General features: G+C 34.6%; 1 protein-coding gene across 2 annotated transcripts; it reads right to left on the bottom strand.

Moving 5' to 3' along the window:
- Window positions 1-333: 333 nt before the first annotated feature.
- On the bottom strand, window positions 334-23,475 carry LOC129575532 (1-aminocyclopropane-1-carboxylate oxidase-like). Of its 2 annotated transcripts, none has more exons than XM_055459295.1 (8): window positions 21,465-23,475; window positions 19,049-19,413; window positions 3,023-3,138; window positions 2,656-2,941; window positions 2,179-2,544; window positions 1,795-2,040; window positions 1,551-1,656; window positions 334-917 (listed from the first exon to the last, which is right to left on the bottom strand). In XM_055459295.1, exons 2-8 carry the CDS (start codon window positions 19,128-19,130, stop codon window positions 860-862), a joined length of 1,260 nt encoding a protein of 419 aa, XP_055315270.1. In that variant the 5' UTR covers window positions 19,131-19,413; window positions 21,465-23,475; the 3' UTR covers window positions 334-859. The 2 variants fall into 2 exon arrangements, with proteins under 2 accessions (XP_055315270.1, XP_055315269.1); XM_055459294.1 differs by having other exon boundaries at window positions 19,049-19,639; window positions 21,378-22,489.
- Window positions 23,476-26,311: the final 2,836 nt, after the last annotated feature.

Here is a 26,311-nt window from a genome sequence, read left to right as displayed (position 1 = left end):
TGTGTTCGATTAACTGTAATCAATATATCAATGAGAATTTGATTCCCCTTTGTTTGTGTTCATTGAGTGGTTGTCGAAAAAAAGTACCGCTTGTAAATATTTTTTCTGCTGAAATGTCATATAAATTTTTGTTTCGATGAAGTAACGTCATTTGCAAACATCCGTTGATTTATATCGTAACTTTGATCGCATGGTTGCCACTAATAATCTGACCGATGATGTGTGTGCGCTGAAAACCGATGAAACTTTTTTTTTCTTTTGTGCATGTACAGACACTTTCATTTCAAGATAGGTTTTAGGAATTGTGATTCACGGAAAAGAAATAACCAATAATTTATTTTGTATTTTTTTTTTTTTTCAATTGATTTATTTTTTATAATTTTTTTCGCTTGCTGTTATCACAAGTATACAATTGTAGGCATTGGCCAGTTGTTGTTGCTGCCTTTTTGAAATCATCGATTTTTTATAGCTTGATTCAAGAAATTTAGATATTCAAGTTGTGAAATAATACAAAGTAGAAGAAACAAAAGAAGACACGATTAAATGGCATTAAGTATTTTTTTTTTTAAGATACGTAAAAACACAATACGCAATACACAAATATATAATTATTAAGATTACCGCGCGAAGAATGTGAATGGCGGGATATTTAGCAGTTCAGATGACAAAAAGAGAGATAGAGAGATAGATGGCGGTTTCGAGATAAGGAGATTGATTGATATCAAATTTAGATTGTTAAAGATTTTCGAACAACGTTGATTCATGTTGATAATGATGATTCATGTTGATGATGAGTGCGAATTGTTGTCGTTGCTGCTGCTGTTAAAGATGAAGATGAAATGCTTTTCTCCACAATCTCTTATGAAACGTAGGTTTGTCTGAATTTTTCCTGTAACAGTTGGTAGGCGGTAAAAACTCTGCAAACAGAAAAAAAGAGAGAATGTGTAATGTTTTATTCATTTATGCATTGAATATAAAGGATGCGTATTCCAATTCGGATAGATCAAGTGAGCATTTGAGATTGAAGTGCAGAACAGAACAGAGAAACAGAGGAACATCAATTATTACGAAAATAATTTTCGAGTGTGAAAAACAGCAAAACATTTTTTGTTGTTTTAGTTGCTCAGTTCACTGGCGATATTTCGCCTATTTCACTCACTGAATGAAGGTGAAACACAAATGAATACGAAACATATATATTATATCGTTTATCATATGAGATATGAAAGCCAAATGGTTGTTTTTTTTTGCTGTGTGTCGGTGAATTTATGTCAATTAGCGTTATTACGTGGCAATACAATATTGGAGTGTGACTAATAAGTGCGAAGTCATTGGGCCCCATGAGTCAATGGAATCTGTTTATCAGCACAGTGTATTTCAATTGATCATGAAATCACGATAACCGAAAAAAAGAAAATGAATCCGAAACAAAATAGTAACCATGTTACTCGTGTTTTATCTGTGTGCTCTGCTTTTAATTTATGATATGGATAGCTGACACCCGACACCCGACACCCGACACCCGAATCACGTTTATTTTATACACTTACTTATCTTTAGCAGCCTTAAATGAACGTCTTTTAAGTTTCTTCGTTTTATCACAAATTGGTGCTTCGATGGTTGGAATATCAAGAGGCTGAATGGAAGTACAGTTATCTGTGGAGAGATGAAACGAACAAACCAAAAATAAATATAACCATTCGTATCCGGATAGATTGAAACGGCTTTTATTTGTTTCACTCTTTTGCTAGTGTTTAAATTTAGCATTAAAATATGTGTAAATTGTCCAATTACCTGGGTGACAGAAGAATGCCAACGAATGTCGGCCACGCACACGAACGCTTTCTTGTTCAGGAATGATAACGCGATGCAATAAGGCTGGATAACGTTTCTGGCTCCATATCGATAGAATTTCGCCGGTGTTTATTAGTATTGCTCCCGGCAAATGGCCGACACGTTTCCATTTCGTTGAACCCGGCAATTTCACCTCAAGACCACCTTCAGAATCTTGCGATAGTAATGTGAATGTACCGTAATCGCCTGAAATAAGTCAATCGCACGATTATCAAATATTGTCGCCACACACAGAGAAACACGGCCATTGTTTTTCCAAAAAAAAAAAAACCGAACTTATTTTGCCCACGATAAACAATCAAATGGACAAAAAAGTTAACTTACAATGAGCACCACATCTGGTGACGGTGAACTCCTTTTCGCTACTCGAACGAGACGATCCCGATGATTTTGAGTGATCGCTGATGTTTCCGGTATTGTCATCGGTGTCATCGGTCTCTTCGTCGGTATCACTGTCTGAGTTCTTTCTTGATTTCTCGTTTTTCACATCACGCGGAGGAATCAAATCAATACCTCCATTTCCATTACAGCGTTGTTGGCTGTACTTACATCTTCCTTTCGTCATTTCACACTTGTTATCATCCTCTTGGATAACGGGTGGGTAATACAATAAACGCAAGGTGGTTTCATTGTCGTGATTACCCGAAAGCATATGGGAATGATTATCGAGGAAAAAATTTGATTGCAGCTCTATAAATGGCAACATAGACGACCGAACAAACAGACAAACGAAAATATTAAATAAATTATTGTGTGTTTCACATTCGGAACATTTAGAAAAGATATAAACCAAACACTTACCAAGACCAATAGCAATCGATTGCAACAATAAAGCAGATAAATGCTTAAAATCGTCGGCCAACTCGGCGATATGCTCTTTGAATCCTGGCAACGGTTGCTCAGGCAATGTGGCATCATTCAATGTGCAGATATTAAATGCATGCCGCAATTCCGGCGTAAAACCATCAAATTTTTCCTGGCTCGGTTTAATGTAGCCATGATTATCGGGAGCTTTGCGCAAATACTCCTCCTTAGTATCGTTGGGCAATTTACAGAAATCATCCAAATGCAACCAAGCAGTTTTCAACTGAAATACAATTTTGCATTTAGCATTTTATACTCAGTGCTTAAACTTTTTGGTGTTTCTTTGTTTTATTTTTGAAAGTACCTTTTCTTCAGAGATTCCGTGATTAACCAAAAATGCAATGCCCTTTTCACGCAGCGCTTTCTGCAATTGGCTTGCAACTCGATTGACCACAGATTTCTTCGGAACTTGTTCAGTGCCTGTGTTGATGAAAAAGAGAAAAATTAACAATGACAACAATTATTATTTCAAAAAGCGCAACGTAAAAAACAGCAACAATGTACATAAATATTTTGAATATGCCAAAAAATGAGCTCATTCCTCAGCCGAATGTTAATCATTTTCTGCAACAATAAAACAATATTGTGAAAGTTTGAGTGTTAACAGCCATATAAAAATAAATAAAAAAAGTGTGTACGACCAAAACAGGAGGCCGTGTCAAGCAATTGGTCAAATTTTGACTAGTTTCAACTAAATAAGAGAAAGAGATATGTACGCAGCACGAAATTTGTAATTGGAAAACCTCCGAAGAACCACGTTCGAATAAACATGACAGCCAATTCGAATTCAAAGTCCAACATTTGGTATGCCAATAACTCTCACTCTCTCTCTCTCTCTCTCTCTCTCTCTTTCTCTCAAACACGCGTCATCAAATGAAATTCGTACGCAAACAGGTGTGTAAATATGTGTGCTCTAAGTGTGTGTGTGTGTGTGCAATGATCACCTTTTACAATCGTCTCTTTTCACATTCAAAATCCAAATAATTTTTCGTTTCGTTTTGTTTCGTTTCTTGTGTGTGGGCAAAAATTGTTGCAAAAATCGCACATTGTTTTGCAATAAATTCGTTTTATGTGTGCATAGGAAAACCACCTCTCCCACTCTCTGATTCTTTCTCCCATTACACATGAGCTAACAGATATATAAAATAATATTAAAATATTATAGTTGTAGTTGTTTTCAAGTGATAACACCTCTGCTACACTACAATAGTACATGGCACGGCTACCTTCACATGCATACATGAAACATGCAAAAAAAAAAACAATAACAACAAAACAATAAAAATGAAAAATAAAAAAAAAAATGAATTTCTAGGCAATCATTGCTTCGCATGCTTATTTGTCCTTTGATTTTTCGCGCGAGATTCTCTCTTGCCTTCATTACAAGCCAATGTTTAATTATGATAGCATCAAATGAGCTGCTGCTATCAATACACATTGGAATTGAGCACACATCAATTACTTGTGCGATGTTATGTGCCATGGCAATTGGGTCAAATTCATAGCCAAAAATTACAGCATCATCATTGACAGCGACGACGATGATGGCGGCAGCAGTAACAGCAGCATCATATGAATAGATCAAATCATTCATTGCACAAATCACACTGGAAAAAAAAAACATATATTTGAATCGAAAACAAAAGTGTCAATCAAAAATTGTTGCGTTTTCACTATTGTACACAGTTCGTCACCATTCATTGGTTATGTGTATCTGGGAGTGGAATTATTGCGCGACAAAACCAAAATGTTTTCCTATTTTCACTTTACAATAAAAAAAAATAATTGAAGTGTTTGTAATCTAATTTGAATACAATTGATATTGGGCCCAAGTTCTGTTTTCATTTTGTGTTCCCATCTGTGGTGGCAAAACTCTTCTTCAATTAATTTTTCGCCAGTTGAAACCAGTCAAGTATTTAATATCCTCCAGCAAACATATGGAGATCCAATTGATAATTGGAATGCTACAGTTTATTTGTTTCACTCAAATTAATTGAGGGTTTTACGTAATCGATTTGCGCGCGCGCAAGTCAGGCAGCAGTTTATGATTGACGCATTTAATTTGTCGCCCCATTTCAATTTTCGAGCGGCAAGATGCGAAGAACAAATTGATGCTTGGAATCCGAACATGATACAAGCATCTTTTTAATTGGAAAAAATTGAGAGTATTCGAGAATGACAAATTAAAACAGAATACTTGACGGAATTTTGTATACCAGCTTTTGAATTTGACATGGCATATGTATTATACAACTTGCCAGATGCAGGTGGCGCTTCCATGCTCTTTTAAAATTGGCAGCCCGTTGATTGAATGTTTTCTATATGTCGCCATATGGTTGGTGATACTAATATCTATCTCGCACGGTCGTAATTATAATAATAATAGTGTGTTTTCTGGCTTCAGAGTATGATGGAATCTCTTTTTGAAGAAAGTGTAATTTACGGCACGACCATTTTTAAATAACTCTAACAATCAAACTGAGATGTTGATATGGGAACTTAAATTGTCCGAAATATTTTCAAATATTTGAGTAGGTCTACTCTGTAAACAAGATATATGTATTTGAGTATGTGTTTTACAGAGTAGACGTACTCAAACACCTGAAAATATTTCGGAGGGAACCTTCAACGAAGAAAACAGAAGATGCACAATTCTTAAGTAGGCAATCTAACAGACACACGGATGTTGATGACGTGATAAAGAGACGAATTTAGAACTGCGCTATTTAGTGATTCATTCGAAAAAAATCAATCCGATAAAGGATGTTGAATCCATCACATCGCGAATGGACTCGCAACTTTGAAATCAATATAATACATTTGATTGGCCTATGTTAATTGGTTACTTTTTAATTGTTTTTAGCAAAGAATATGAGAACACGGCATGGCACACAAATAAATGTTCAGATATCACTGTCAGTGCACGTGCCCGTAAAGTGGCAAAGCAGCGGATTTTCACATGAAAAAGAAGTTATAATAATGAAACAACAAAGAACACTTTAAAAGAACAAATAAAGAATTAGCATTATTCATTTGACGTGCCACTAAGCTGCTCATTCGGGCTGAGACCTGACGCCAATTAATTTTTTTACAATTTCTCTTTTATTGCCCCAAAAAGCGTCATGATCAATTACCGTGAGGGAAACGTTTTGCAAGAGAAGGAGAAAAAAAGTTCATCATCAAATTCTCCCCGACAAGGGAAAATATTATACGAAAGCAAACAACATTGTATGCGTTTTGGCACATGGCATTCGGGCATATCACGTGAAAAGTGTATAAGTTTACACCGCTAAAACACTCATAAACGATTCAGCCAACCAATTTCAAGGAACCCATGTGAAATACGATCATACTTCAATTCGATCGACAAACAACAATAAGACACACTGCTTCTGAATGAACTATACGAGACATAGTTGTCCCGAGTCGGTTGAAAACTCATGGTTTTTTTGGTTTTTTCTTTTTTTCTTCTCTCACTCTGTCTCCCTCTCATTTCTTATGTTGGAATATGATAAAAAAAAAGAAGTGCTAGCCGAGCACCGTGAAGCGAGAATATTAAATGATATTAGTTGAAAAACAATCGCAGCTGATTGGTAACAGATCAAATGAAATTCAAAGGAGCACGAGAAATAATACAATTATCAGATGATGAAATCGAGACGATTTGTTTGACGCAATTTCACGTTTAGCACTAGACCTTCTCAAAGTAACCCATTCATTTGACCGTTCGTTTATGAATACACTCTTTGATTCCGTATGGCAAAAACGAAGCCACCAAATGTAACATAGGATTTGATTAGTTATACGACATGCTTATGAATTTAAATGTCTGGTTTAATTTTCCCTTTCTCTCTCTGTCTCTTTCTGTCACACACTCACACAAACGGAATCAATTTCCTTTCAAATGAAAAAAAAAAAACTCATTTAATGCCGACTACATATGTGGCGCCTAATCTATAACGACAAATCCATTATGGAAGTGTGCTTGATCCAGGAAGCAACGTATACAATGAACAAAATGTATCAAAACGAAACGGTCCCAAATAGTAATAATAACAACCTCCGTTGAATTTGATCGAAAATGACACAACAGTGCCAATAAGGCTAATATTTGCCGTAAGTGTGCGTGCGTAACATCTAAAAAATGACTATTCGCATCGTGGTTGCGATGAAGGTTTGATTTTAATTATTACCAGTGATCGTTTGACCACAACGCCAATAGAGCGATGCTCGTGGCATTTTGTTTTTTCCCCCCCCCCCCCCCGTTTTTTCTGTGTATGTCATTTTTCCTTTTCATAAACGCGCAGACCGCCACCAATAAAGAAATCAGCCAATGAAAGAGAAAAAAATACATACGAATCGACTGAATGTAATGTGAGATAGTTAAAGTACGTTTCAGCAACATGGAAGTTTCTGTTTCTATTTCCTTCTATGGCACGGTATGAGAACATGAAACACAACAGCTGACTGAAATTTTAATGTTAAAACCATACATAAAATTCTAGTTATGTGAATAAGCAGTTGAAATACTACGTTATGGTAATGTGACTTTGTCTCCTTCACACAACAAGTACTAAACTACTTGTTTGAAAGTAAATATAAATGTGATAAATAGGCGCTCTGAAGCTGTTTGGTCAGCAGTTCCAAAATACTCGTAGACAATATATATTTGTGGATAATGGGTATTATAGTAATGGGAACCAAATCAGTCAAATTCGACGTGACGTGACGTTTCAATCAATTCAATGTGACGACAGAACCGCTGAACAGTAATAGTGGTGTCTCATTCGTTTGCCATAAGTGACGAAATGAAACAAAAAAGAAAACAAAAATCATATCAATTTCATATGTATATGAAATGAACGAACGAACAACGCGCTGTACGAATTGTTTAAGGTCAACATCTAAGCAAACAAAATAATGACTTTGCCAACATTTTGTCTGAAGCACTATTAACCATGTAAGAGATTATCTAAGCAGCAAACACGAAAAAAATAAAAACATAACATCACTGCATACAATCGAACTAGGGGCTTTTATCTCAATTCGCCAATATAAATATATATGCAAAAATAGTTAAAATATACAGCGTATACGCAGGTTAGATTTAAAATATGCACAAAATATACGACAATTATACATATATCTTATGCGATATACATGGTTACTTGTATCTATATGAAACATTCGTTTGGTTTTGGGAGTTGCTAAAATATTAAGAGAGAAGTGGACGCACAATTGCACATTGACTTGATATCTAAAAGTGCGATAGAGATTTTGGCGGTGACATATAACTATATATATAAATATATATTTGCAAAAATCTCAGTCGTTCTTTCAAAGGGTAACAAATAATTTTATGACAAAGACAATCAGTAAATAACACATACAAGAAGAAAACTGAACGTGATGCTTTAAAGATAAGCATTTGTATTTTACATTTTTGTCACTTGAACGTACGCTATGTTGCCATTTGCGTTTCGAATAATGCGACTCATGATATTATATCGATGACCTTAGCAGCGTTTCTAGCCACTTAATTGCAATGATTATTGTTATACGATCGCGGTTATAGATGCTGTTCGGCACCTGTGCAATATTTACGCTTCATCAACAGAGACTACAAAACTGCTTGACAACACTTGTCTCACTCTTGTGTATAGATTATTTTTTTTGAATCGATTAGTTTTTCAATTGTGTCGTTAATTCTTTAGTTCATACTATGTTGGTATCTCAGAATGGGTTGAGGTTTCTGTTCTTCTTCCAATTTAGCTAAAACCAATTGAACCCTTTGGAATTTTCCTTTCAACAGTTTGCTTTTCGGTGTCCGCAACCAAAAGAAAAAAAAAACAGAAGGTTCTCAAATCAGTGGTTATTGCCCTTTCATCACCGAATGCTTTTTTACGTTATTTACGTAGCAAGGTTTTGAACTTGTTTGAGGTCATATCTCCGGTGCGTTTTGAATGTTCTCATAATACGCATTACGTGTGTTTATCCAAAAATTTGCTTTGACGAAGGAACGAGAGAGAAAAAATTTCAAAGAAACAGAGCAATGCTCTAACAAAAATCTGGATGAAAAACCCGAAGAATAAGACATAAATAATGAATGAAAAAAAAAGAGCGCAGACAAAGGTCCGATGGTCAATGCACGATGTAGGAACGAAAAAAACTAAATTCGAAAATGGAGAGAGGGAAAAAATTGAACACGAATTTGAGTTGTTCATTGTCAAATCGGCGTCATTTAATTGTTCCCATGCATCAGAGTGCAAAATGTTGTGCGCATCCGTTTCATTGAGTTTCGTTAAATACCCACGATAAATTTTGAAGGTTGCCTATCGTCGCTTTGAATACAAATAAACTAAAAAAAAAAACGTATGAAGCAAAAAGTCGAGGAAATTTAGTATGTCGACGCTTCATCATCATCATCATCACCACCACCACCACTAACATCGGTACTGTTTTTTTCTATTTTATTCACCCGTTTCGGATAAGCCATCAATTATTCGCTTGAGAGATTTCATATTTCGGAGAAAGAAATCGTCACCGATTTGAAAAATGGTCTCGACAGATATATTACGTATTTGCTGGCTCTAAATAATTAATCTCTTCCACCAAATATGAGTCAGAACTCTGGAAGAAATGATTATTTATCCAATACACAAAAATGGCGAGTCATATTTGATCGCATAAATGACTAGCAAAACATATTGATGGAAATAACAATAAATAGGAGAAAAAAATCGAAATTTGAATTAAATGAAAAAATTAAAACGCTCTGGAAATGTGATAAGTGAATATGAGCGTTGAGCGATCGACCGCACCGTTGGATAGCAACAAGAGATGAGAACGAGGAAAAAAAAACACACACTAGTTATATGAGTACAACTTTTCGAATGAAAAGAAAAAATTTCCAGATAAATAAATTTCTTTTAGTCGTCATTCGTTTATCCCGCGTTATCCCGCCATACCGTTGGCCATTTGTTTCTGTTTGTTGCGTTGTTGTTTCTCGCGCGTTGATATGTGCTGGTTACATGTCGTTGTCATGTACTTTGGATCGGGCTGATGATTGAGCGATCGAATGTGTATGACTTTGTGTGTATTTGTGTTGGAATTTAGTTGCACATAAATTATTTATTTGTTATGTCGCATAAATGCCGCTGCTGTATTTCAATTTCAACTACTTCCACTGCAAATATGACTGGTTGCCATTGCTTTCGGTCGGGTTTCTCCGCCATAGTTTACTTTGAAGTAATGTTAATGCGCAGCTGTTTGCAACAAAATGTCACTGTTCACTGTTCACATGCATGTATATAGACACAGTTGTCACAATGTTCAGATAGCAACACTCACTGCGATCGTAGTTCAACACACCGATGTACGGTTTATATTTTTATTTTTATTTTTGTATATTCTTTATTGTTTTCTGTGTGTTTTTTTTTTTTATTGGGATTTCAACAACTTTTTGTTTGTTCAACCGGGCCTGAAATTCAACGAGCAATGCAATGACACCAAATGCAAAATATGAAAAAAAAAAAAAAAAAAGATTGTTAAAAAGAAACCGCCAATTCTATGAAGACCATTATACTTTCATTGCTGTCGCAAATCTTGGAGACATTGTAAATAATAATTTTTTGAGATGATAATGCTTTGAATCCAATGACAAACCAATTCAGTTCCAAAACATTAAATTATTAAAAAATCGTATTTGAAATTGTCATTGGATCGAACAAAGTGATCATTGAAACAAAAATAAAACGTTGGAATAAAATAAAACAATCCCTAGCCTACTTTCTGTTTTCGTTTTTGCCAGAGACAAACCTAGTGGAAGAGACATATATATTAAAGTACTGAAATTACGAGTCGAAATCGTGAGGAGCATAGAACACTTCCATTAGAACAAATAAATAACACAAACCATTGTCAATCATTGTAATGGTAAACGAATAGCCCCACATAATATTCCATCATGCATTTGACTTGACATAGCCAGGTTCAAAATTCCGTGTTTTTCTGTGCATAGCCGCCAGCGGCATATTCCCCCCACCTTGGTTTCGATGTCGATACATACTATGACTGCAATATGATATTATGATTGAATATTATCAGGGATTTCCAATAAATATCGATCATGTCCTAAATCATATTATTACAAATGTCCCAACTTGATAAAGCACCGTTCGGCTGCAGTTAAATTTTTCTCTCTCTCTCTCTTTATCTATCGCTCCGAAATGCATTCCATATTGATGGGGAAGTTGAAACAGCTGTAAAATTATTGTGTGAATTTATAGAAATCACGACTACGAAAAGCGATCCTTTCTTCATGTAGGTGTTCACTCCTCAGTACCATATTCCTTCATTTTATTTTCATTTCACATTTCGGGCATACGTGAACTCGTTTGTGTGTGTGTGTGTGTGTGTGAATGAATCTTTGGGAGCAGTTTGTGTGTTGAGCGTGTTTGACGGCATTTCATTGGCCATTGAACTTTTAATGGACACAATGAGGTATATTCATATGAATATATTGAACGACTGATGCTATTAAAGTAAACTAAATACTAAGAATTAATATGCTTTTAAAGGCACACGTTTATCATTTCACGAAGGATTTATAAATATTAAGCTTCGTTCCCATGCGCCATTGCTCGCTTGTTTATTCCAAACTCAGCTAGCGTCGGTATATATATATATATATATATATGCGTTGCTAAACACGTAATTCTACAATTGCCTGTATGCGGCTTCAAAGCAATGTTGCTCGCAACAGGTAACAACGAGCCCAATCATATTTTCGCTTTAATGATCGCACATAATTGTCTTTCTCCGTCTCTTCGTCTCTCCGTCTCTCCCTCTCTCTCTCTCTCTCTCTCTCTCTCTCTCTCTCTCTCTCTCTCTCTCTCTCTCATTATATCGTTTCGAACCTTTTTAGTTTGATATTTTCGAAAAAAGTGCTTTTGATATTACTGTTGTTTATCATCGACGATGTATTTGTTTTTTCTTTCTCTCTTCTCTGTCTCTCTGTTTTACTTTGATGTGTGATCATATGTGAACGCGAAATGAACACGAGCCGACATTACGTTTGTTATTTGACACACGTTTCATGAGCAAATTTCGCTTTTTCTAATCACCAAGCAACCAGTATTAGTATTCCGCATTGTAAAAATGTTTGAATTTCATTAAATAAGAATAGCAAAAAAAAAAAACTAAATAATTCGACACACGCGAAAATATGTCGTTTATCAAAGAAGGAAAAATCGATATGTTCCTGATGCTCACCTAGGTCTAGTTAATTGAATAAAAAAAAATGTGCATGACATTGAAATTTGTATTTTTAAAAGCTTTGAGAAACGAATAGCAAAAGAAATTGCTAAAATCATACTCTTTGCCAATTCTTTTAGGCACGGTACACATAGTTTACATTAAATGTGCCGAGGTGTATGCTATGTGTGTGTGTCGCGCAATATCCATTTGAAAAATAAAATTAAGCGGCAATTCAACGAAAACTGGAAACTAGGCAAAACGAAATAGATAAACGTAAAAGCGTGCGCAACACCTTCATTTGTTGCACAGTATGTACACTGTACAGTGTACACGTAACCGATCCAAATATGTTCTGATCATATGCTGATTTTTTTTACACCATAGACGATCCGATTTAAGATGAATACGAAGCGATGTCTCAATCTGTCTGATATCAGGGCATCCAGAAAGTGAGGGAAAATGTATGTTTATATAGTAAAGTGTATCTGTATATAGATTGCGTTGTATTTTTCCGCAAATAAAATTTGGCGAGTACGTGCGCATTGAGAAAACATGCGCAATGGCTTGGTGTAACATTTCACAGTCATTCTACCGTGTTGCATATTTTCACGAAATGAACATCTAGTGTTTTTCATATTAAATTGAACAACAGAGCAGCAGCAGCAGCAGTAACAACAACAGCAACGACAACGGCAAACAGTTTATCACATAAAAGAAGCAATGCGAACTTTGATTGAGAGCGCGTAACGCAAAAGCATACACAATATCTGTGTCAGGCATTTCCATATGAGATAAAAACGGCAACGAAAACATTTCATACCAAAACACTGAAAGAAGAACGAATTGCCATACCTGACAATTAAAAAAAATTTCAAAGAGCGCAGAATTTGGCAATACGTACTTATAATATGTAAACAACACACCAACCTGCCCATGTATATATATATAATATATATATATATATATAAGCTGTCATCAATTAGAAAGTATTCATTTTGAAACAAAAAATAAAATAAATATAATCTGCGCTTGTTTCATTATTTTTAGTGATGTGTGCGTTGGATTTACACAAAACATGTTTTTATCTGTGCAAGATTTCAACCATGAAGATACAAACACGGCAACGAAAGAAAAAAACAAAACAAAAAACTTTTTTTTGTGTGGCGTATGTTTCTTTTTCTTGAAAAATACGTTGGGTGTATATTACGATACTTTTTTTTTCGGTAGCCATTTTGTTCCTTTTTATATCTTAATTTAACTCATTTATTGCGTTCTTGTTGCTCGAATGACAAAATTGCAATAACAATGAAGTTAGAGAAAAGAATATTAACTATTTGTTAGTCGAACCACACGCAATACCGGTTTCTTTCTATAAAATTGAACAAAAATTTCATTGAATTTTAACTCGTTCGTGCCTAGCGTTACCATATGGTAACGCGAAATCCCAGACCTCTTGTCAAATGTGTAAAAAGTGAATCACGGACCATATGATCGATTGCACGCATATTTTGTGTTCCAAACGTCGAAACCAACATTTAAACGGTACACAAATGGGTTATCCCATATATGTGGAGGTTTTTTTTCGTTAAAGAATAAAAAGGAGAGCGTTGTACGATCAATTGATAAGAATAAACTAATCAACTATCTCGCATTGTCGCGTATTTTGATGTAAAAACGGATAAACAGTGTAAGTGACTCGCCACCAAAGTTGTGCTATGCCGAAGCCAAAGATGTTGGCGGTGACATCGCGCCAATTGGATAAAACTGATTGAAGCCTCTATTCGCCTTGTTTCTTTCTTACACCTTCATTTGGTCGTGTGTTTGTTATCAATCAAATGATTATTCGTAATTTGCATATAAAACAATGCCTAGCTCGGAAATTGGAACGTGACAACACATTGAAATCGATCAATTTCAACGAAAATGGACGAACGCAATGAATGCAAGAAGGTAAAAACGGGGAAAAAAAATAAATGAAAATGAAAAGCCTGACGTATTTCTGGCGAAAAATCAATATGAGTCGCTAAAATTAACTCAATCAAATCTTTTTTCGTCCCGCTTCGATTGTCAATCGCAGAATGTAATTTAAATTATCTGTTGCTCTGGTTATTGTTATTTTCATTATATATTGTTATTTTCACGATTCGTATTTTTAAATATGTGAAGCCAAAAAGGACTTGCCCACAATTCAAGAACGTCACATTAATGTGAACCAATGCACTTATTATCGATCACCTATTGCCAGCAAATTGCTGGGTTTGAATTGTTGTATGCGTGCCCAATGTATGTATATGTGTGTGTAAATGAGTTTCACGAATCAACACTTTTGCTATTTTTATCTTACGTTATGATACCCTTTTTATATTTTCCTTTTTTTATTTTGACTCAATTGCTTGTGTGTTGGAAGTGAATGTTGTTGTTGTTGTTGTTGTTGTCGTTGTCTTTGATTCGTCGAATATCATGCATTGCAACATCGAAACAGTAAAAATAAATGAAAGAATGAAATAAATCGTGCACAAATCGGATCGTCGTGCATTTCAATTGTTTCGAAATAAAACTACGCTACAGATTTAATTTCGGAACGCGTATACATGGTACACATAAAGCGTATACTAGCTCGGTGTAATCGATTTTACAATGCGCATTACAAATTGTGTCGGTTAGAATAAAAATGGGAATCAGAGAATTTGTTTTACATTCTTGAAATTCCTTCCTCATTCCCTTGATGTGATACACCGAAATATATAGTCTGAAGTTCCAACATTGATTATTTTCATAAAAAAAAAAAAAGATTCTGAGAAGTTTATATTTTAGTTCTGACCAATAGAGCAATCAAAATAAAGACTTTTTGACAAATATTTGATTGGCGTTTTTTTGTTAAGCGATTTAATCGAGGTAATGTTTAAATGTTTATTGTATTGTTGTTGTAAGAAACAATTTGTTCATGTTGCGTTTTTTTCAGGAACCGATCTGTATTCCCATTTTCATTCAAACCGATACTATTATACGCTATACGCTATTTCGATGACGAACAACGAATGAAGAATTGAAAACAAAAAAAATTACTATACGGCACACACTCAAATCATATGTTTTCTCGAGCGCGCATTTGACGATCTATACGCGCATAACCGAGTATGGAACAAAAGAAAAGAGTGTGTAAACCAACATGAAGAAGAAACCAAAAAAAAAAAAAAAAAAAAAAAAAAAAAAAAAAAACAAATTGAACTGAAAACCGTTAGGTGCGCAAGAATGTTGAATATGAATACGGCACATATCACGAGTGGTTTTAAGGTACATGAATGCGTTTAAATACGATTGTTTATTTATTGAGTCATCAGATGCAAATGTTCTCTCACTTTTTTAAATTCGCACAACGAACAAAATTCAAATAGATTCTGGAAACGAAATCAGAATGGATAAGACAATAGAAAAAAGAGAAGGGCATACTACACAAATGTACAATAAAACCATATGATTCGTTGTTTTTATTCTAATGTGTTCATTTGTTCTCAATTCTTTTGTCGAGTTAAACAAAAAAAAAAGAAAAAAAAGAATTGAAAGCAGAACGAGTAAAAACCCTTTTCGTTAAATGGTATATATATATGACATTTGCAGTACATTACTAAAAAGTCCATTATTAGGTATGGCTTCTGATACTATACTTTAGTTTGAGAGAAGAAATTTTAGAGATAGCTAGAGAAATGATCGTTTTTTCAATTTGTTAACACAATGTCTCGTTTATTGCCCATTTTAAAATGGTCAAATGAACGTCCGTTCATTTACATTTCGGTGTGTGTGTGTGTGTGTGTGTGTGTTTTGCATACGTTTGTTCCAAGTGGGTCAAAGCACAATTTTTCAAATCAACCGCCGTCATCGCCACTCGATTATGTGGTACGAGCGCAAATGAAATGTGCACAGTCTTGTGTGCTTTCAATCTCAATAAATCAAAACAAATCAAAAATCATTTCGATCGAAATGATCTTTGTTTTTCGATTCAAATCTTTCACTTCAAACGGTTTGCTTGCATGAAAAATCACAACGAACCAACCGATTTTTAATGATTTGTTGTTTCTCGTTTCTTTCTTTTCTCCCTCTCTTTCTTTTTTTTTCTCTCACTTCATTTCGAAACATGAAATGTTCGGTTTTTTTTTTTTTCGTTTATCATCTCCATCTCATTTTCATTCATTTGTTGTTGAGTTTTAATCACTTTTCAATTAAACACAAGTATTTCTGGTTTTGCTATTCCGTTTGAAAGACGTTATACTTTGAAATACCTAATGGTAATGGTAATGGTAAATGTACGAAGAAGAAAAATACACTCAACAACCGTTTTCATTCTGTCTTCTCTTTCTATCAAAGAAAATGAGGTTGATTGGAAAGTAACTATCTAAGCACCGTTCATTTTCGTAGCGTATAAATTATACCACCGAATGACTTATGATATGTTAACACCAAATTGATGTTTATGTAATAATGGCGATGTATGTTTTATGTCGTGTAAATGGCTCAGCCTCTCTCTCTCTCTCTCTCTCTCTCTCTCTCCAACGAAAGTCTGAACGATCCGTTCTTTTTGTGTGGTGCACATGAATTTATTAATGCCATCTGAGCATCCGTCGATTTTGTTGTCGTACATGGGAAAGTGAAAAGAGCCGACGACAAATCAAAAATAAAACAAAAAATTATCGCAATTACAAAATCTAGCATTGCTTCGAAATTTCTCCAGACTTCTTTTAACAATTTAAGTATTTAACACTGCCCTGCGGCTACTCTTGTTGTATTTCAGCCGCGGCGACAAGCATAAAAAAAAAACAGCAGCAAGATACACACTTTATCAAAACAATCCGTATATATGTAGATGAAGTGTTTGTTTGCCTCGCTAACTTTGGGGAGCGCATTTTGGAAGAGTCGAGCGAAACGTTTAATAAACTGCCTATTCCAACTAGTTTTATTTATTAACCAATGGAAAACAACAACATCAACTAAATCCATTAATTGCCGCTTCATGACAACATATTTCTTAATAAGTAATTCAGATATCCAACACACACGTTGCCAGATGCGCACACCAGTAAATACAAAAATTTGAAATTGTACACGGAAAATCCCAATTGATTTTGGCCAAGGATTCCATTTGAAATGATCATAAATTTTGCCACTGGGTCACTGGAATTTCACAGACAATTTCGACCACTGTCACATTCATTTTTTTTTTTGACAAGCTCAATATTCAATTAAACATGCAATCTAAACGATGGGTTTTCCAATATTTCGAAATATGATCTTCCATTTTGATGATCTACACTTGAATGTATATCCTCTATTAACATTGTTGTCAGATTGCAAGCCGAATCGAACACAACAGAAATATCGAATGCTATTCCATATTTTGCGCACATCCAAAACAATTAACTTGAGAGTCAAACGAATGGGATTGACTACCGTTAATATCAGGAATACAACGATGATTTTACGTTTATGGATCATTATGACTCTTTCATTTAGCATTCGCTATTAAATCAAAATTTGAAAGTAGACAAACTATTCTCGAAATAATGTCATTTGTTTGTTGCCTTTTGTGAATTGAATGTCACTAATTTGCAGTGAAATCTATTCCTGTTTGGTTCTTAGAATAACCATTGATAGGAATAATTCAATTAGTTTTACGAATTAACCAAATGATTTTCAACTCAAGAAAGTGCCGTCGCTTAAAAAAGATATCAAATGGAACAACCACACGAGCAAACCAACGAAAAATAGTAATTTTTCTACAATACTGTTGTTAATGTACCCATTTTTATGCATAGCTTTTGACGTTCAAACTCTACCAGTATGTCATGAACGTTCCACCATTATCGAATTCGTACAATGTCGTGTTTGTTTTTCTCTCTTCTCAATGCGAATGTAAAGGAAAGGGAGGGCAACAACAACAATAATAATGGCACAAAACCAGAAAAACCGTTTTTTTTTTTAAAGTTGTGTGTGCTCACATGAAGCGTGATCGTTAACAGTATGGCGAGTTCTCCCATACTCATTGTCACTTCACCGTCGTCATCGATTATTATTACTGTTATGATCATCGAGACGTAGGTATGACGAATATCTGAATAGTTTTTTTTTAGCTGTTGTTGATGATGTTTCGGTGTATTTGTCTCTCTCCCTCCTTCTCTCGTCTCTGTCGATGCAAAATGACATGCTTTATAGAAAATCTTGAAAAAGTTAGCCTATTTACTAAATTATTTTTTTGTTTTGGAGAATTGGTTTTGCTTTCATTTGCGTTTTACTGTGTGTGAAAATGCGGCACTGCGCTCATGAGTGTTGTGTGTATGTTTGCATATGCATTAATCAAACAACAATTATATAGCTACATGCATGAAATCAAACGATTTCACGTAAGCGGGTTAAGTGCCATGACTATGGTGCAACAATACTTGGCGGCGCTCGCCATATAGGAGCCGTGCATTGATGTTGCGCTTCATAGAATCTGGGTTAAATATTTGTGAAATAAATACATGTACGTCTGAACTAAATGAACGAACGAGAGAGAAAAAAAACACAGACATGAGCTTGTCGTTCTGATTTTTTGTTTGACTCCTTTTTTCGCGTTTTGATGGGCGTCATCCAAAAAAATGAAGAAGAAGAGTAAATCCATTGATCTAATGTGATAATTGAAAGTGTTTCAGCGAAAAATTTGGTTAACATATATGTTTATTATCTTTTATTGATTTGTTGATAGTATAAGCACTTTCCGAAAAATGGAGGCAGACACTCAGACGGCGTACTTTTATCGAAAAACGTTCATTATTCTTGTGAACAAAACATACACCACAAAACAAACGGCCATACTCATCCAAAAATGAATGTAAGTGTAAACAGTGTACGATTAAATAGCCAAGTCATTTCATTGTTTCATTTTATTCTTATTCCTGTTAATTTTTAATTTGAATTTCATGTGCTGTCTCGCGTTCGATACATTATTCACATTAAAAACAACGTGATGCGACTCATATTCGGACATACTCAAAATATCAATTGCACAATGTGTTTTTAAAGGCGGAAAGAAAGTACTCACCACAATGCGCCAAATCGATTATAGGAATTTGACCTTTCGACAAAAGCGTGTCGACCTCCTGAGGTAGTTTGTTCGTCAGCATTTTTGGAGCTTAGAGAATGTCGGCCAAAATATATATGTAAAATGAAAATGACCGTTCTGGTTTTCGTTGTGTTGACGGTGTGTTATTTTTTTTTTTCGTCTGGTTTTGCTGGATAGATTTGATTTCGATTCCAAAAAAATCAGTTTCTAAATGTCGGCTATAGTTCTTTTGTTGTTTTGCGGTTTTTTTTTTAGATTCTTCTTTCCGTCGCACCTCACAAACAGTTGCGTTGATCAAATTCCTCTGTAGATAGGCTTCGTATCAATGTTTCGGGGGAAGAAGTCTGAATTGAAAAAAAAAAAAAAAAAAAACGTATAGAGAGGTATTAGCATTGAAATAAAATGTTTATTTGTGTGATTTTCAGCAGAAAATATAACACAATACAAGACAAATGAAATGAATTTCTCATGAAGCATATGATTCATCGGTGATTAAAAAAAGAAATCCAATACAACGGAAAAACATTATGAGTTTTTTTTTTGTGTTTTTTGTTTTTGTTGTTGCTTTGACTGTTGATACCAATCTCAAGCGTCAAATGTTTAACTGACGTTTAAACAGAAATGTCAGATGATTTACGATGAGCGCCGCGACTTGTTATTTCTTTATTTGATAAAAAAAAAACCAAAAAAGTGTAGTAACGACTGGCATTGGTTTTTCCGTACTGTCCAAATACACAAATAAACTGCACCAATGTGGCTATATGTGTGTATGGTCAGAAGATACACGCAGACCCGTCTACATAATCGATGTTATCAAAACTGAATCAATTGTATTCAATTCACTTCTATTAAAGAGGTTGCTTGTTTCGCATTCTAGAGTTCATTGAAATTGAGCAAGGAGAAGTTAGTATTTTTCGAAGAATTTCACACTCAGCCAAATGCCGCCTTTATATTTATTTTTTTGCTAGTCAGTATCCTGACGCATATTTTATGGTTGATCAAGTGAGAAAAAACATATGATGCACCGAATGAGTGATAATTACTCACAAAGCAACTGTATAAACACAGCGCAATTAAATGGCAGTATAAATGTTCATTACTCAAGCATTTCCATCAAAATTGTATTCAAATTGACTCTGTATTTAGAAACAGTTTAGGCAAAAATGATCACAGCCCGAAAATAGAATTAGATTCAAGCACAATCAAAAATAAGAAGAAGAAAAAAAAATGAACAGAATAGTTTTGCGTGCATATAACATTATGGCAGAGCGTTGAAAAACCGTTGAACGGGAACGGGATTTCTCCACACTTTTTTTCTGTTCATTTGCATAGTCTGCTAAAATGTGTATAAACATTCACGATTGTGTTACAAAAACCAAACACTCGGCGATTTTGTTTATTCGAGAACACTCTCATTTTCTTTCATTCCTCTTGCTTCTATGGTTCTTAGCTGTTTTGTGTTCATCAAGCAGTTCAAATAAATATATCGAATCATCTGCAACAACAACAAAAATGACAAAAGATGCACCGACTTAGAACCACAACAAGAAGTTTTCAACGATACCTAGATAACGGTTTATATCGACAAAACAAAGAAAAAAAAAACGATTATTTGCGCTTTTCAAAACGTTTTCTATCAAAATTCATCGAGTCTTGGTCTTGTGATTTGAATCAGCCGCATATGTTCTCACGAATGTACAACGCACGAATCTATCAGCACTTACGAATTAAAGCTTAATTTATCTATCTCTTGAGGTTTTGAAATATTACGATGAACACGGTTCGGCTAGTAAATTCGAATTTGAAACAAAGAAAAAATTATCTTTGTTTTTTTTCTCTGCCTCTTATTTGACGACGCCGGTATTATAGAGAAATATTTACTTGGAAACCGATAGCGAATAGAATTGTTAAGTAGATCTGTATATAAAATTCAAAGCAAAAACAAGCAGTCGATCCATTCAAACGAACGGTTGAGATGAAGATTAGGCGTTGGGTGATAAAAGTGGTGTAATTCATTTTTATTGCCTAACCAAGTGGGAGCAACGAAACAAAAATTGCACACACTCACTCGAAATGGACGCATAAAATACATTGTGGTATCACATTTTCACATTTAATTGAGCTATGACTAATGTATTGTATACAGTATCGTGATATTTGCATATACTTCGAAATAAGTCACACAAAAACTTGGTCGTTGATATAAAACATTTCACAGAAAAACCGTATGATCAGATATATATGTTCATTTCGGGGGAAAAGAAAAGAACGAATAAACAGAATGGACAACACAAAAACATACACATACACACACAAAGCCGCAATAATTCAGTTTGCTGTTGTTTGCGGCTTAGAATTCATTGTTTTGGGTGCATAAACTTTTGGTTCAACTTACTTTGACGGCAAATTTGCAACAATGAAGATTTCCTCTATCTAGTCGATGATTCTGGATAATCGCTTTGGCAGCCGCGATCCGAAAAAAAAAAACAAAACAACGCCGTTTGCTATTGATGCACTCAAACGCAACGGTGTTCTTCGCTTGGTTTCGTTTTACCACAAAATTCTCTTAGACTCTTCAAAAAGATGAATAAACGAACGAACTAACTCGAGCTTGCTTAATCGATGGAAATAAAACAAGACGATCGGTATTTTCACACAAAATGCTCATTTAACGTTGGCCCAAAAAAAAAAAGTTTGAAAAAATCGGGGATATTTTCGCTCTTTCTTTTCTTTTGTTGCACAAAAATATAAATGGCAAAAGGCGATAAAATCAAGTTAATTTGGTTCACTAATAATGTATATAAGTTTGACTTTATTGAATACAATCTCTTCGATCATTGTATCAATTTATCTGTTTTTCAATCAATTCCGGTTCACAAAAAATAAACTTCTTCTCTTTATATTTTCTTCAATCTCCGATGTACAGCTACACGTTGATGTTACATAGGATTTTTATCCGTTAGTTTAAAAATCCGATGCGTTTGTTGTTTAGAGTACAGCAAATTCAGATTTCACTTGTTGGTTAATGGTTGTGTTTCCTTTGTTTTGATTCTCGACGATTCGAAAGCATTCAACGGTGATGATGATGATGATGATGATGAATGGTTTGTGTTTTTTTCCTCTGTCCAATGGATTTGTTGTTGCGTTGCAGACGGCACAAAAAAAGCGAATAAAATATTCGATAAATCGGTGCAGCAAAAGATAAGAATAGCCAGCAGATTCTGTGACCTCACAAGTGTATTATATTCACGAATTATTAATCTGTCACACTTTGATTTTAACTTATAGTTTGCGATTGAGTTTAATCGAAGTCAAAAGACAATGAGATTGCTTGTGTTCCGACTTGCTGAAGCGAACCGCTTGAAATGTGCGTTGTATGACGCTAAGCCACCTATCTTAGTCTCTGAGCAACTAAGCCACAATGAAACGATACAGTCATATAATGTGAATGCTTCGGTTCACTTACGGCCACACGTTCATTTGCCTTTGCGAGTGTGTGCGTGTTTATGTTCACGTTAAATCTTTCATCGCACGTACGACACAAAGAACCAAATAATTTACATCGACTGAGTGTTGTGTGCTTGTGTGCTTGTGTGTTTGTGTGCGATTATATTCTACACGAGCCAGATGTGTGTCTCGCATCGAGAGTTGAATGCATTCTACAACACTGATAGCGGTGCGCGTGTCTATGTGTGCACTTGGATACAAGGCATATGCTCGACGTCAGCACCAACACGTTCGCAAACTCGATAGCGTAGTAGTAGCTGTGGCTATGATTACACACTCTTGCTTGATCGTATACGTTTTTTTTTATAATGCAGAAGCATTGCTCCATACTGAATCCGGTGTGGTTTCCCTTCTTCTCAAAACAGTTGGTAACTGGATGATTCGTATCATATAGACTATGTATTATTATTACTATATTATTATATAGCATATGAAGCATTCGCATGAGGTGACATGAACATGCGCATGTGTTTTGTTTCCTATAGTTTCATTTGCGCACACGTATATTGCCGAAATTACCATGTTCCGGAGTAAACATTTATTCAAACGAGCGTCAAACAAACGTCATTTCCATAGATCCGTTGGCTGACCAAGATGTTGATTGAATTTGATTCCAGCAGACGAAAAAAAATTTCCATCGCCACTGTATTTGTTACCAACTTAGTTTTAATTCTTTATTCTATCGTTCTAAATTTATTGTTAACCGTAGTCTTTCTTCACACTTTTACTCCTATTCGCCGGTGTCATCGGTGTCGTAGCACCATCGACCATAATGCAAATGGTTTGCTTGTCTATCATTTCAAATACAATAATAACGTCACAGTCACACATAAAAAAATGATTAAAAAAAAAGTCGTGCGCGCGCACGAATATTCCCAGTATTTGTATCATTTCTGACTAAGACACACCTGTATCAAATCTATCGAATATATGAATGAGTAAGCGAATTATATGTGACACAATCATGTAACCGTTAAATAATTGTAGCCATATCTTGAGCATACACCTCGTATAAGAACCAAATTTTCTTGTGGCGCCATCTAGATGGCTTGCGGGGCGCAATGTATTTTAAATTGTTAGCTAAGTTTTTTCAGCTTAGTACAGAACCATTTTTGGCAAAGATACAAAAGCATGCTCGAGATATGATTGTAGCGAAAACATATAGATTTGTAATCAAGTAACTGATGATCCGATATTTTCATTGGCGTTAGGTGTTTATTTTTTTTTCCCCCGACTAGTCAGTCACTACGTTTCACTCTTCAATTTTTTGGTGATTTCGTAAACACATAACGCCAGTTTATCATCACATTGCTAAATTAGCTGAATGACAAAATGGTTTTTTGATTATTAAATAAAGCCATTGATCGATCAATCGAAAACCTATTTTCGAAATCTGTATTTCAAATCCAAAGTTGTAAGTACTGGCTAAAAGATACGGTTTGCCAGCGCTTAAAATTATTATTTTGTATTTTTTCTTCCAATCATATGCCAAGCGTGTGGTAAGCCAATTGAATGGGAAAATGATTTTTGTTTTTACCTCAATGAATACATAGCTTGCATTCTGGATGCATGTTGCCAGTACAAATTTAATTCCGTGCCATTTCACGTTTCAATTTTGCACACATAGCAATTGCAAGAAAAAAAGTTGTGATTCTCCTTTCACCCGTTGAAAATCGAGTGCGACGAAATAACATAATCAATGAACAACAACATTTTAATTGATAAGAAAGAGATAAAACTCAAACGGAAATATCTTTAAGCTGCAAACGTTCGCATAAGTTTCGATTTCATTTTTTTTTTTTATTACAGCGGACGCTCGGAATTCTTAATTGTCCAGAAAACTTAAGCAGTTTTTGCTTTGTATGTAACTTTCCAAAATCTTAAGATTTGACTTAAGTTTTCTGAATAGGTTCGCATTTTTTTTTTACAATTATTTTTTTGAGTTCAACTTAATAAAATCTTATTGTATGCAACGTAGATTTGAATGATTCCATAAATTTTTGATCATCAAACAAACGATTTTTAGCACAAATAAACAATTTATGCATTCACTTTTGTTTGGTCTTGAATTCTGGGTAAGTAAATACAAAAAAATCAAATGTATTGGCATTTTCGACGGTTTGATTATCGGTATGATTTGAAAATGTTGCCATTGAACAAAGAAAACAATCATGACGCGGTTTGCTGTCGTAGTAGCCATAGACAATATGCAAGCAAGTGCGTGCATGCCAAATATTGTTCACTTTGTGCGACAAATCGTTCATAGAAACGGCCAGTTTCAAATTAGTTCTGCTTGGCGTTACAAACCAAACTCACAACCTTTTTTACGCAATCAAATGAATACATGGTGTTTTTCTTTAAAAAATGTTAATTTTGAAAATCGTCCAGAAATCTTAAGAATTCGGAAAACTTAAGTTGCCCAAGGACAAACTACTTAAGAATTTCGAGCGTCCGCTGTACTAAACATAATTCACTTTTTTTATTTTGCTAGGGCATTCATATGATTTTATGTTAAGCTTCTATGATAAATGATCAAAACATTTGATTTTTTTTTTTTGTAAATTCGTTGCTGTTGTTATTGTTTTCTTAAGGCAACAGATCTGATATTGCTTAAACGTGTCTTTATTCAATTTTTGTCAGCGTTTGCCGATTTGACCGCCTAACAGACAAGCAAAACAAAGAATATGACGACACCACAACAATAGATTTAAAGCGGCGCGAGGAAGAAAGAAAATGTGCAGACATAAACAATGAATAACTCTAATATACGTTTCGTTTAAATAGCATGGTTGACTTTAAGGAAATGAGTTCGCTTTGTTGGTAGAATATTTCATGGTCAACCTGTGTCTAGACCAACCTCTACCGACGATGTTAATGAACTTCAAACGCCAGAATCTTCCATTCCAAAACGAGAAAACAATTTCCTTTTGCTCAACAAAATCGGATTTTTTTCTGTATTTCACTTATTTTCAACTACATTGCAAGGTTGAAACATTTGGTTATTGAAAAAAAGAGTAATAATTGCATGTTTATTTTAAAAAAAGAAAAGAAAAAAAAGATGAAAGAAATTGATAAACAATAAAATTTTGAATTTATCAATTTTAACTCAATGAACTTGACACAAATATATATATACACGTTATATATATATATATATATATAATAATTTTCTATCATCCTTTGTTTTGATTCAATTTTTCTCCTCCATGTTTCAATGTAAAACACAACAATCAACCAGCTACTGCATTCGGAAGAGCATAATGTCACGCAAATCGGAATCACACACAAGCGTATCGAAGCGCACTGGACATACTTTTTTTTCAGTTCAATGAACCAACCAATCAAAATAAGAGAAAAAAAGTAAAACGGAGGAGAAAAAATGCAACTGGTTCGATCCGACATCGTTCAAGAAAAACATCAATTATTTCACAAACATTCTTTGTCTGTATCGAATGCGTTATTTTTAAAACCGAACAGAATGATTGCTTTAATTATTTATCGAGGCAGTCAGTGTACGGTTCAAACCATTTAAGACTTTCAAACTCTGCGATGTTTTTTGCTACGTTCGATCGTTGGTTTGGATGAGATAAAAATGATTTGTTGTTCTTAGAATTTAGTTGATACATTGTATACGTTGTATGTATGCTTTTAGGTCATTTATTGAAATTTACAAATATCAATGTCAACCAAATTGGGCAAAGCTCATAATGAATTATGATTGCTGTATGCGACATC

Source organism: Sitodiplosis mosellana, unplaced genomic scaffold (genome assembly GCF_009176505.1).
Source record: "Sitodiplosis mosellana isolate CC-2019 unplaced genomic scaffold, AAFC_SMos_1.0 Smas_scaffold_6167, whole genome shotgun sequence".
Lineage (NCBI taxonomy): Eukaryota > Metazoa > Arthropoda > Insecta > Diptera > Cecidomyiidae > Sitodiplosis > Sitodiplosis mosellana.
The sequence above is the reverse complement of the archived record's forward strand: the minus strand, read 5'-3'. Positions and strand labels throughout refer to the sequence as shown.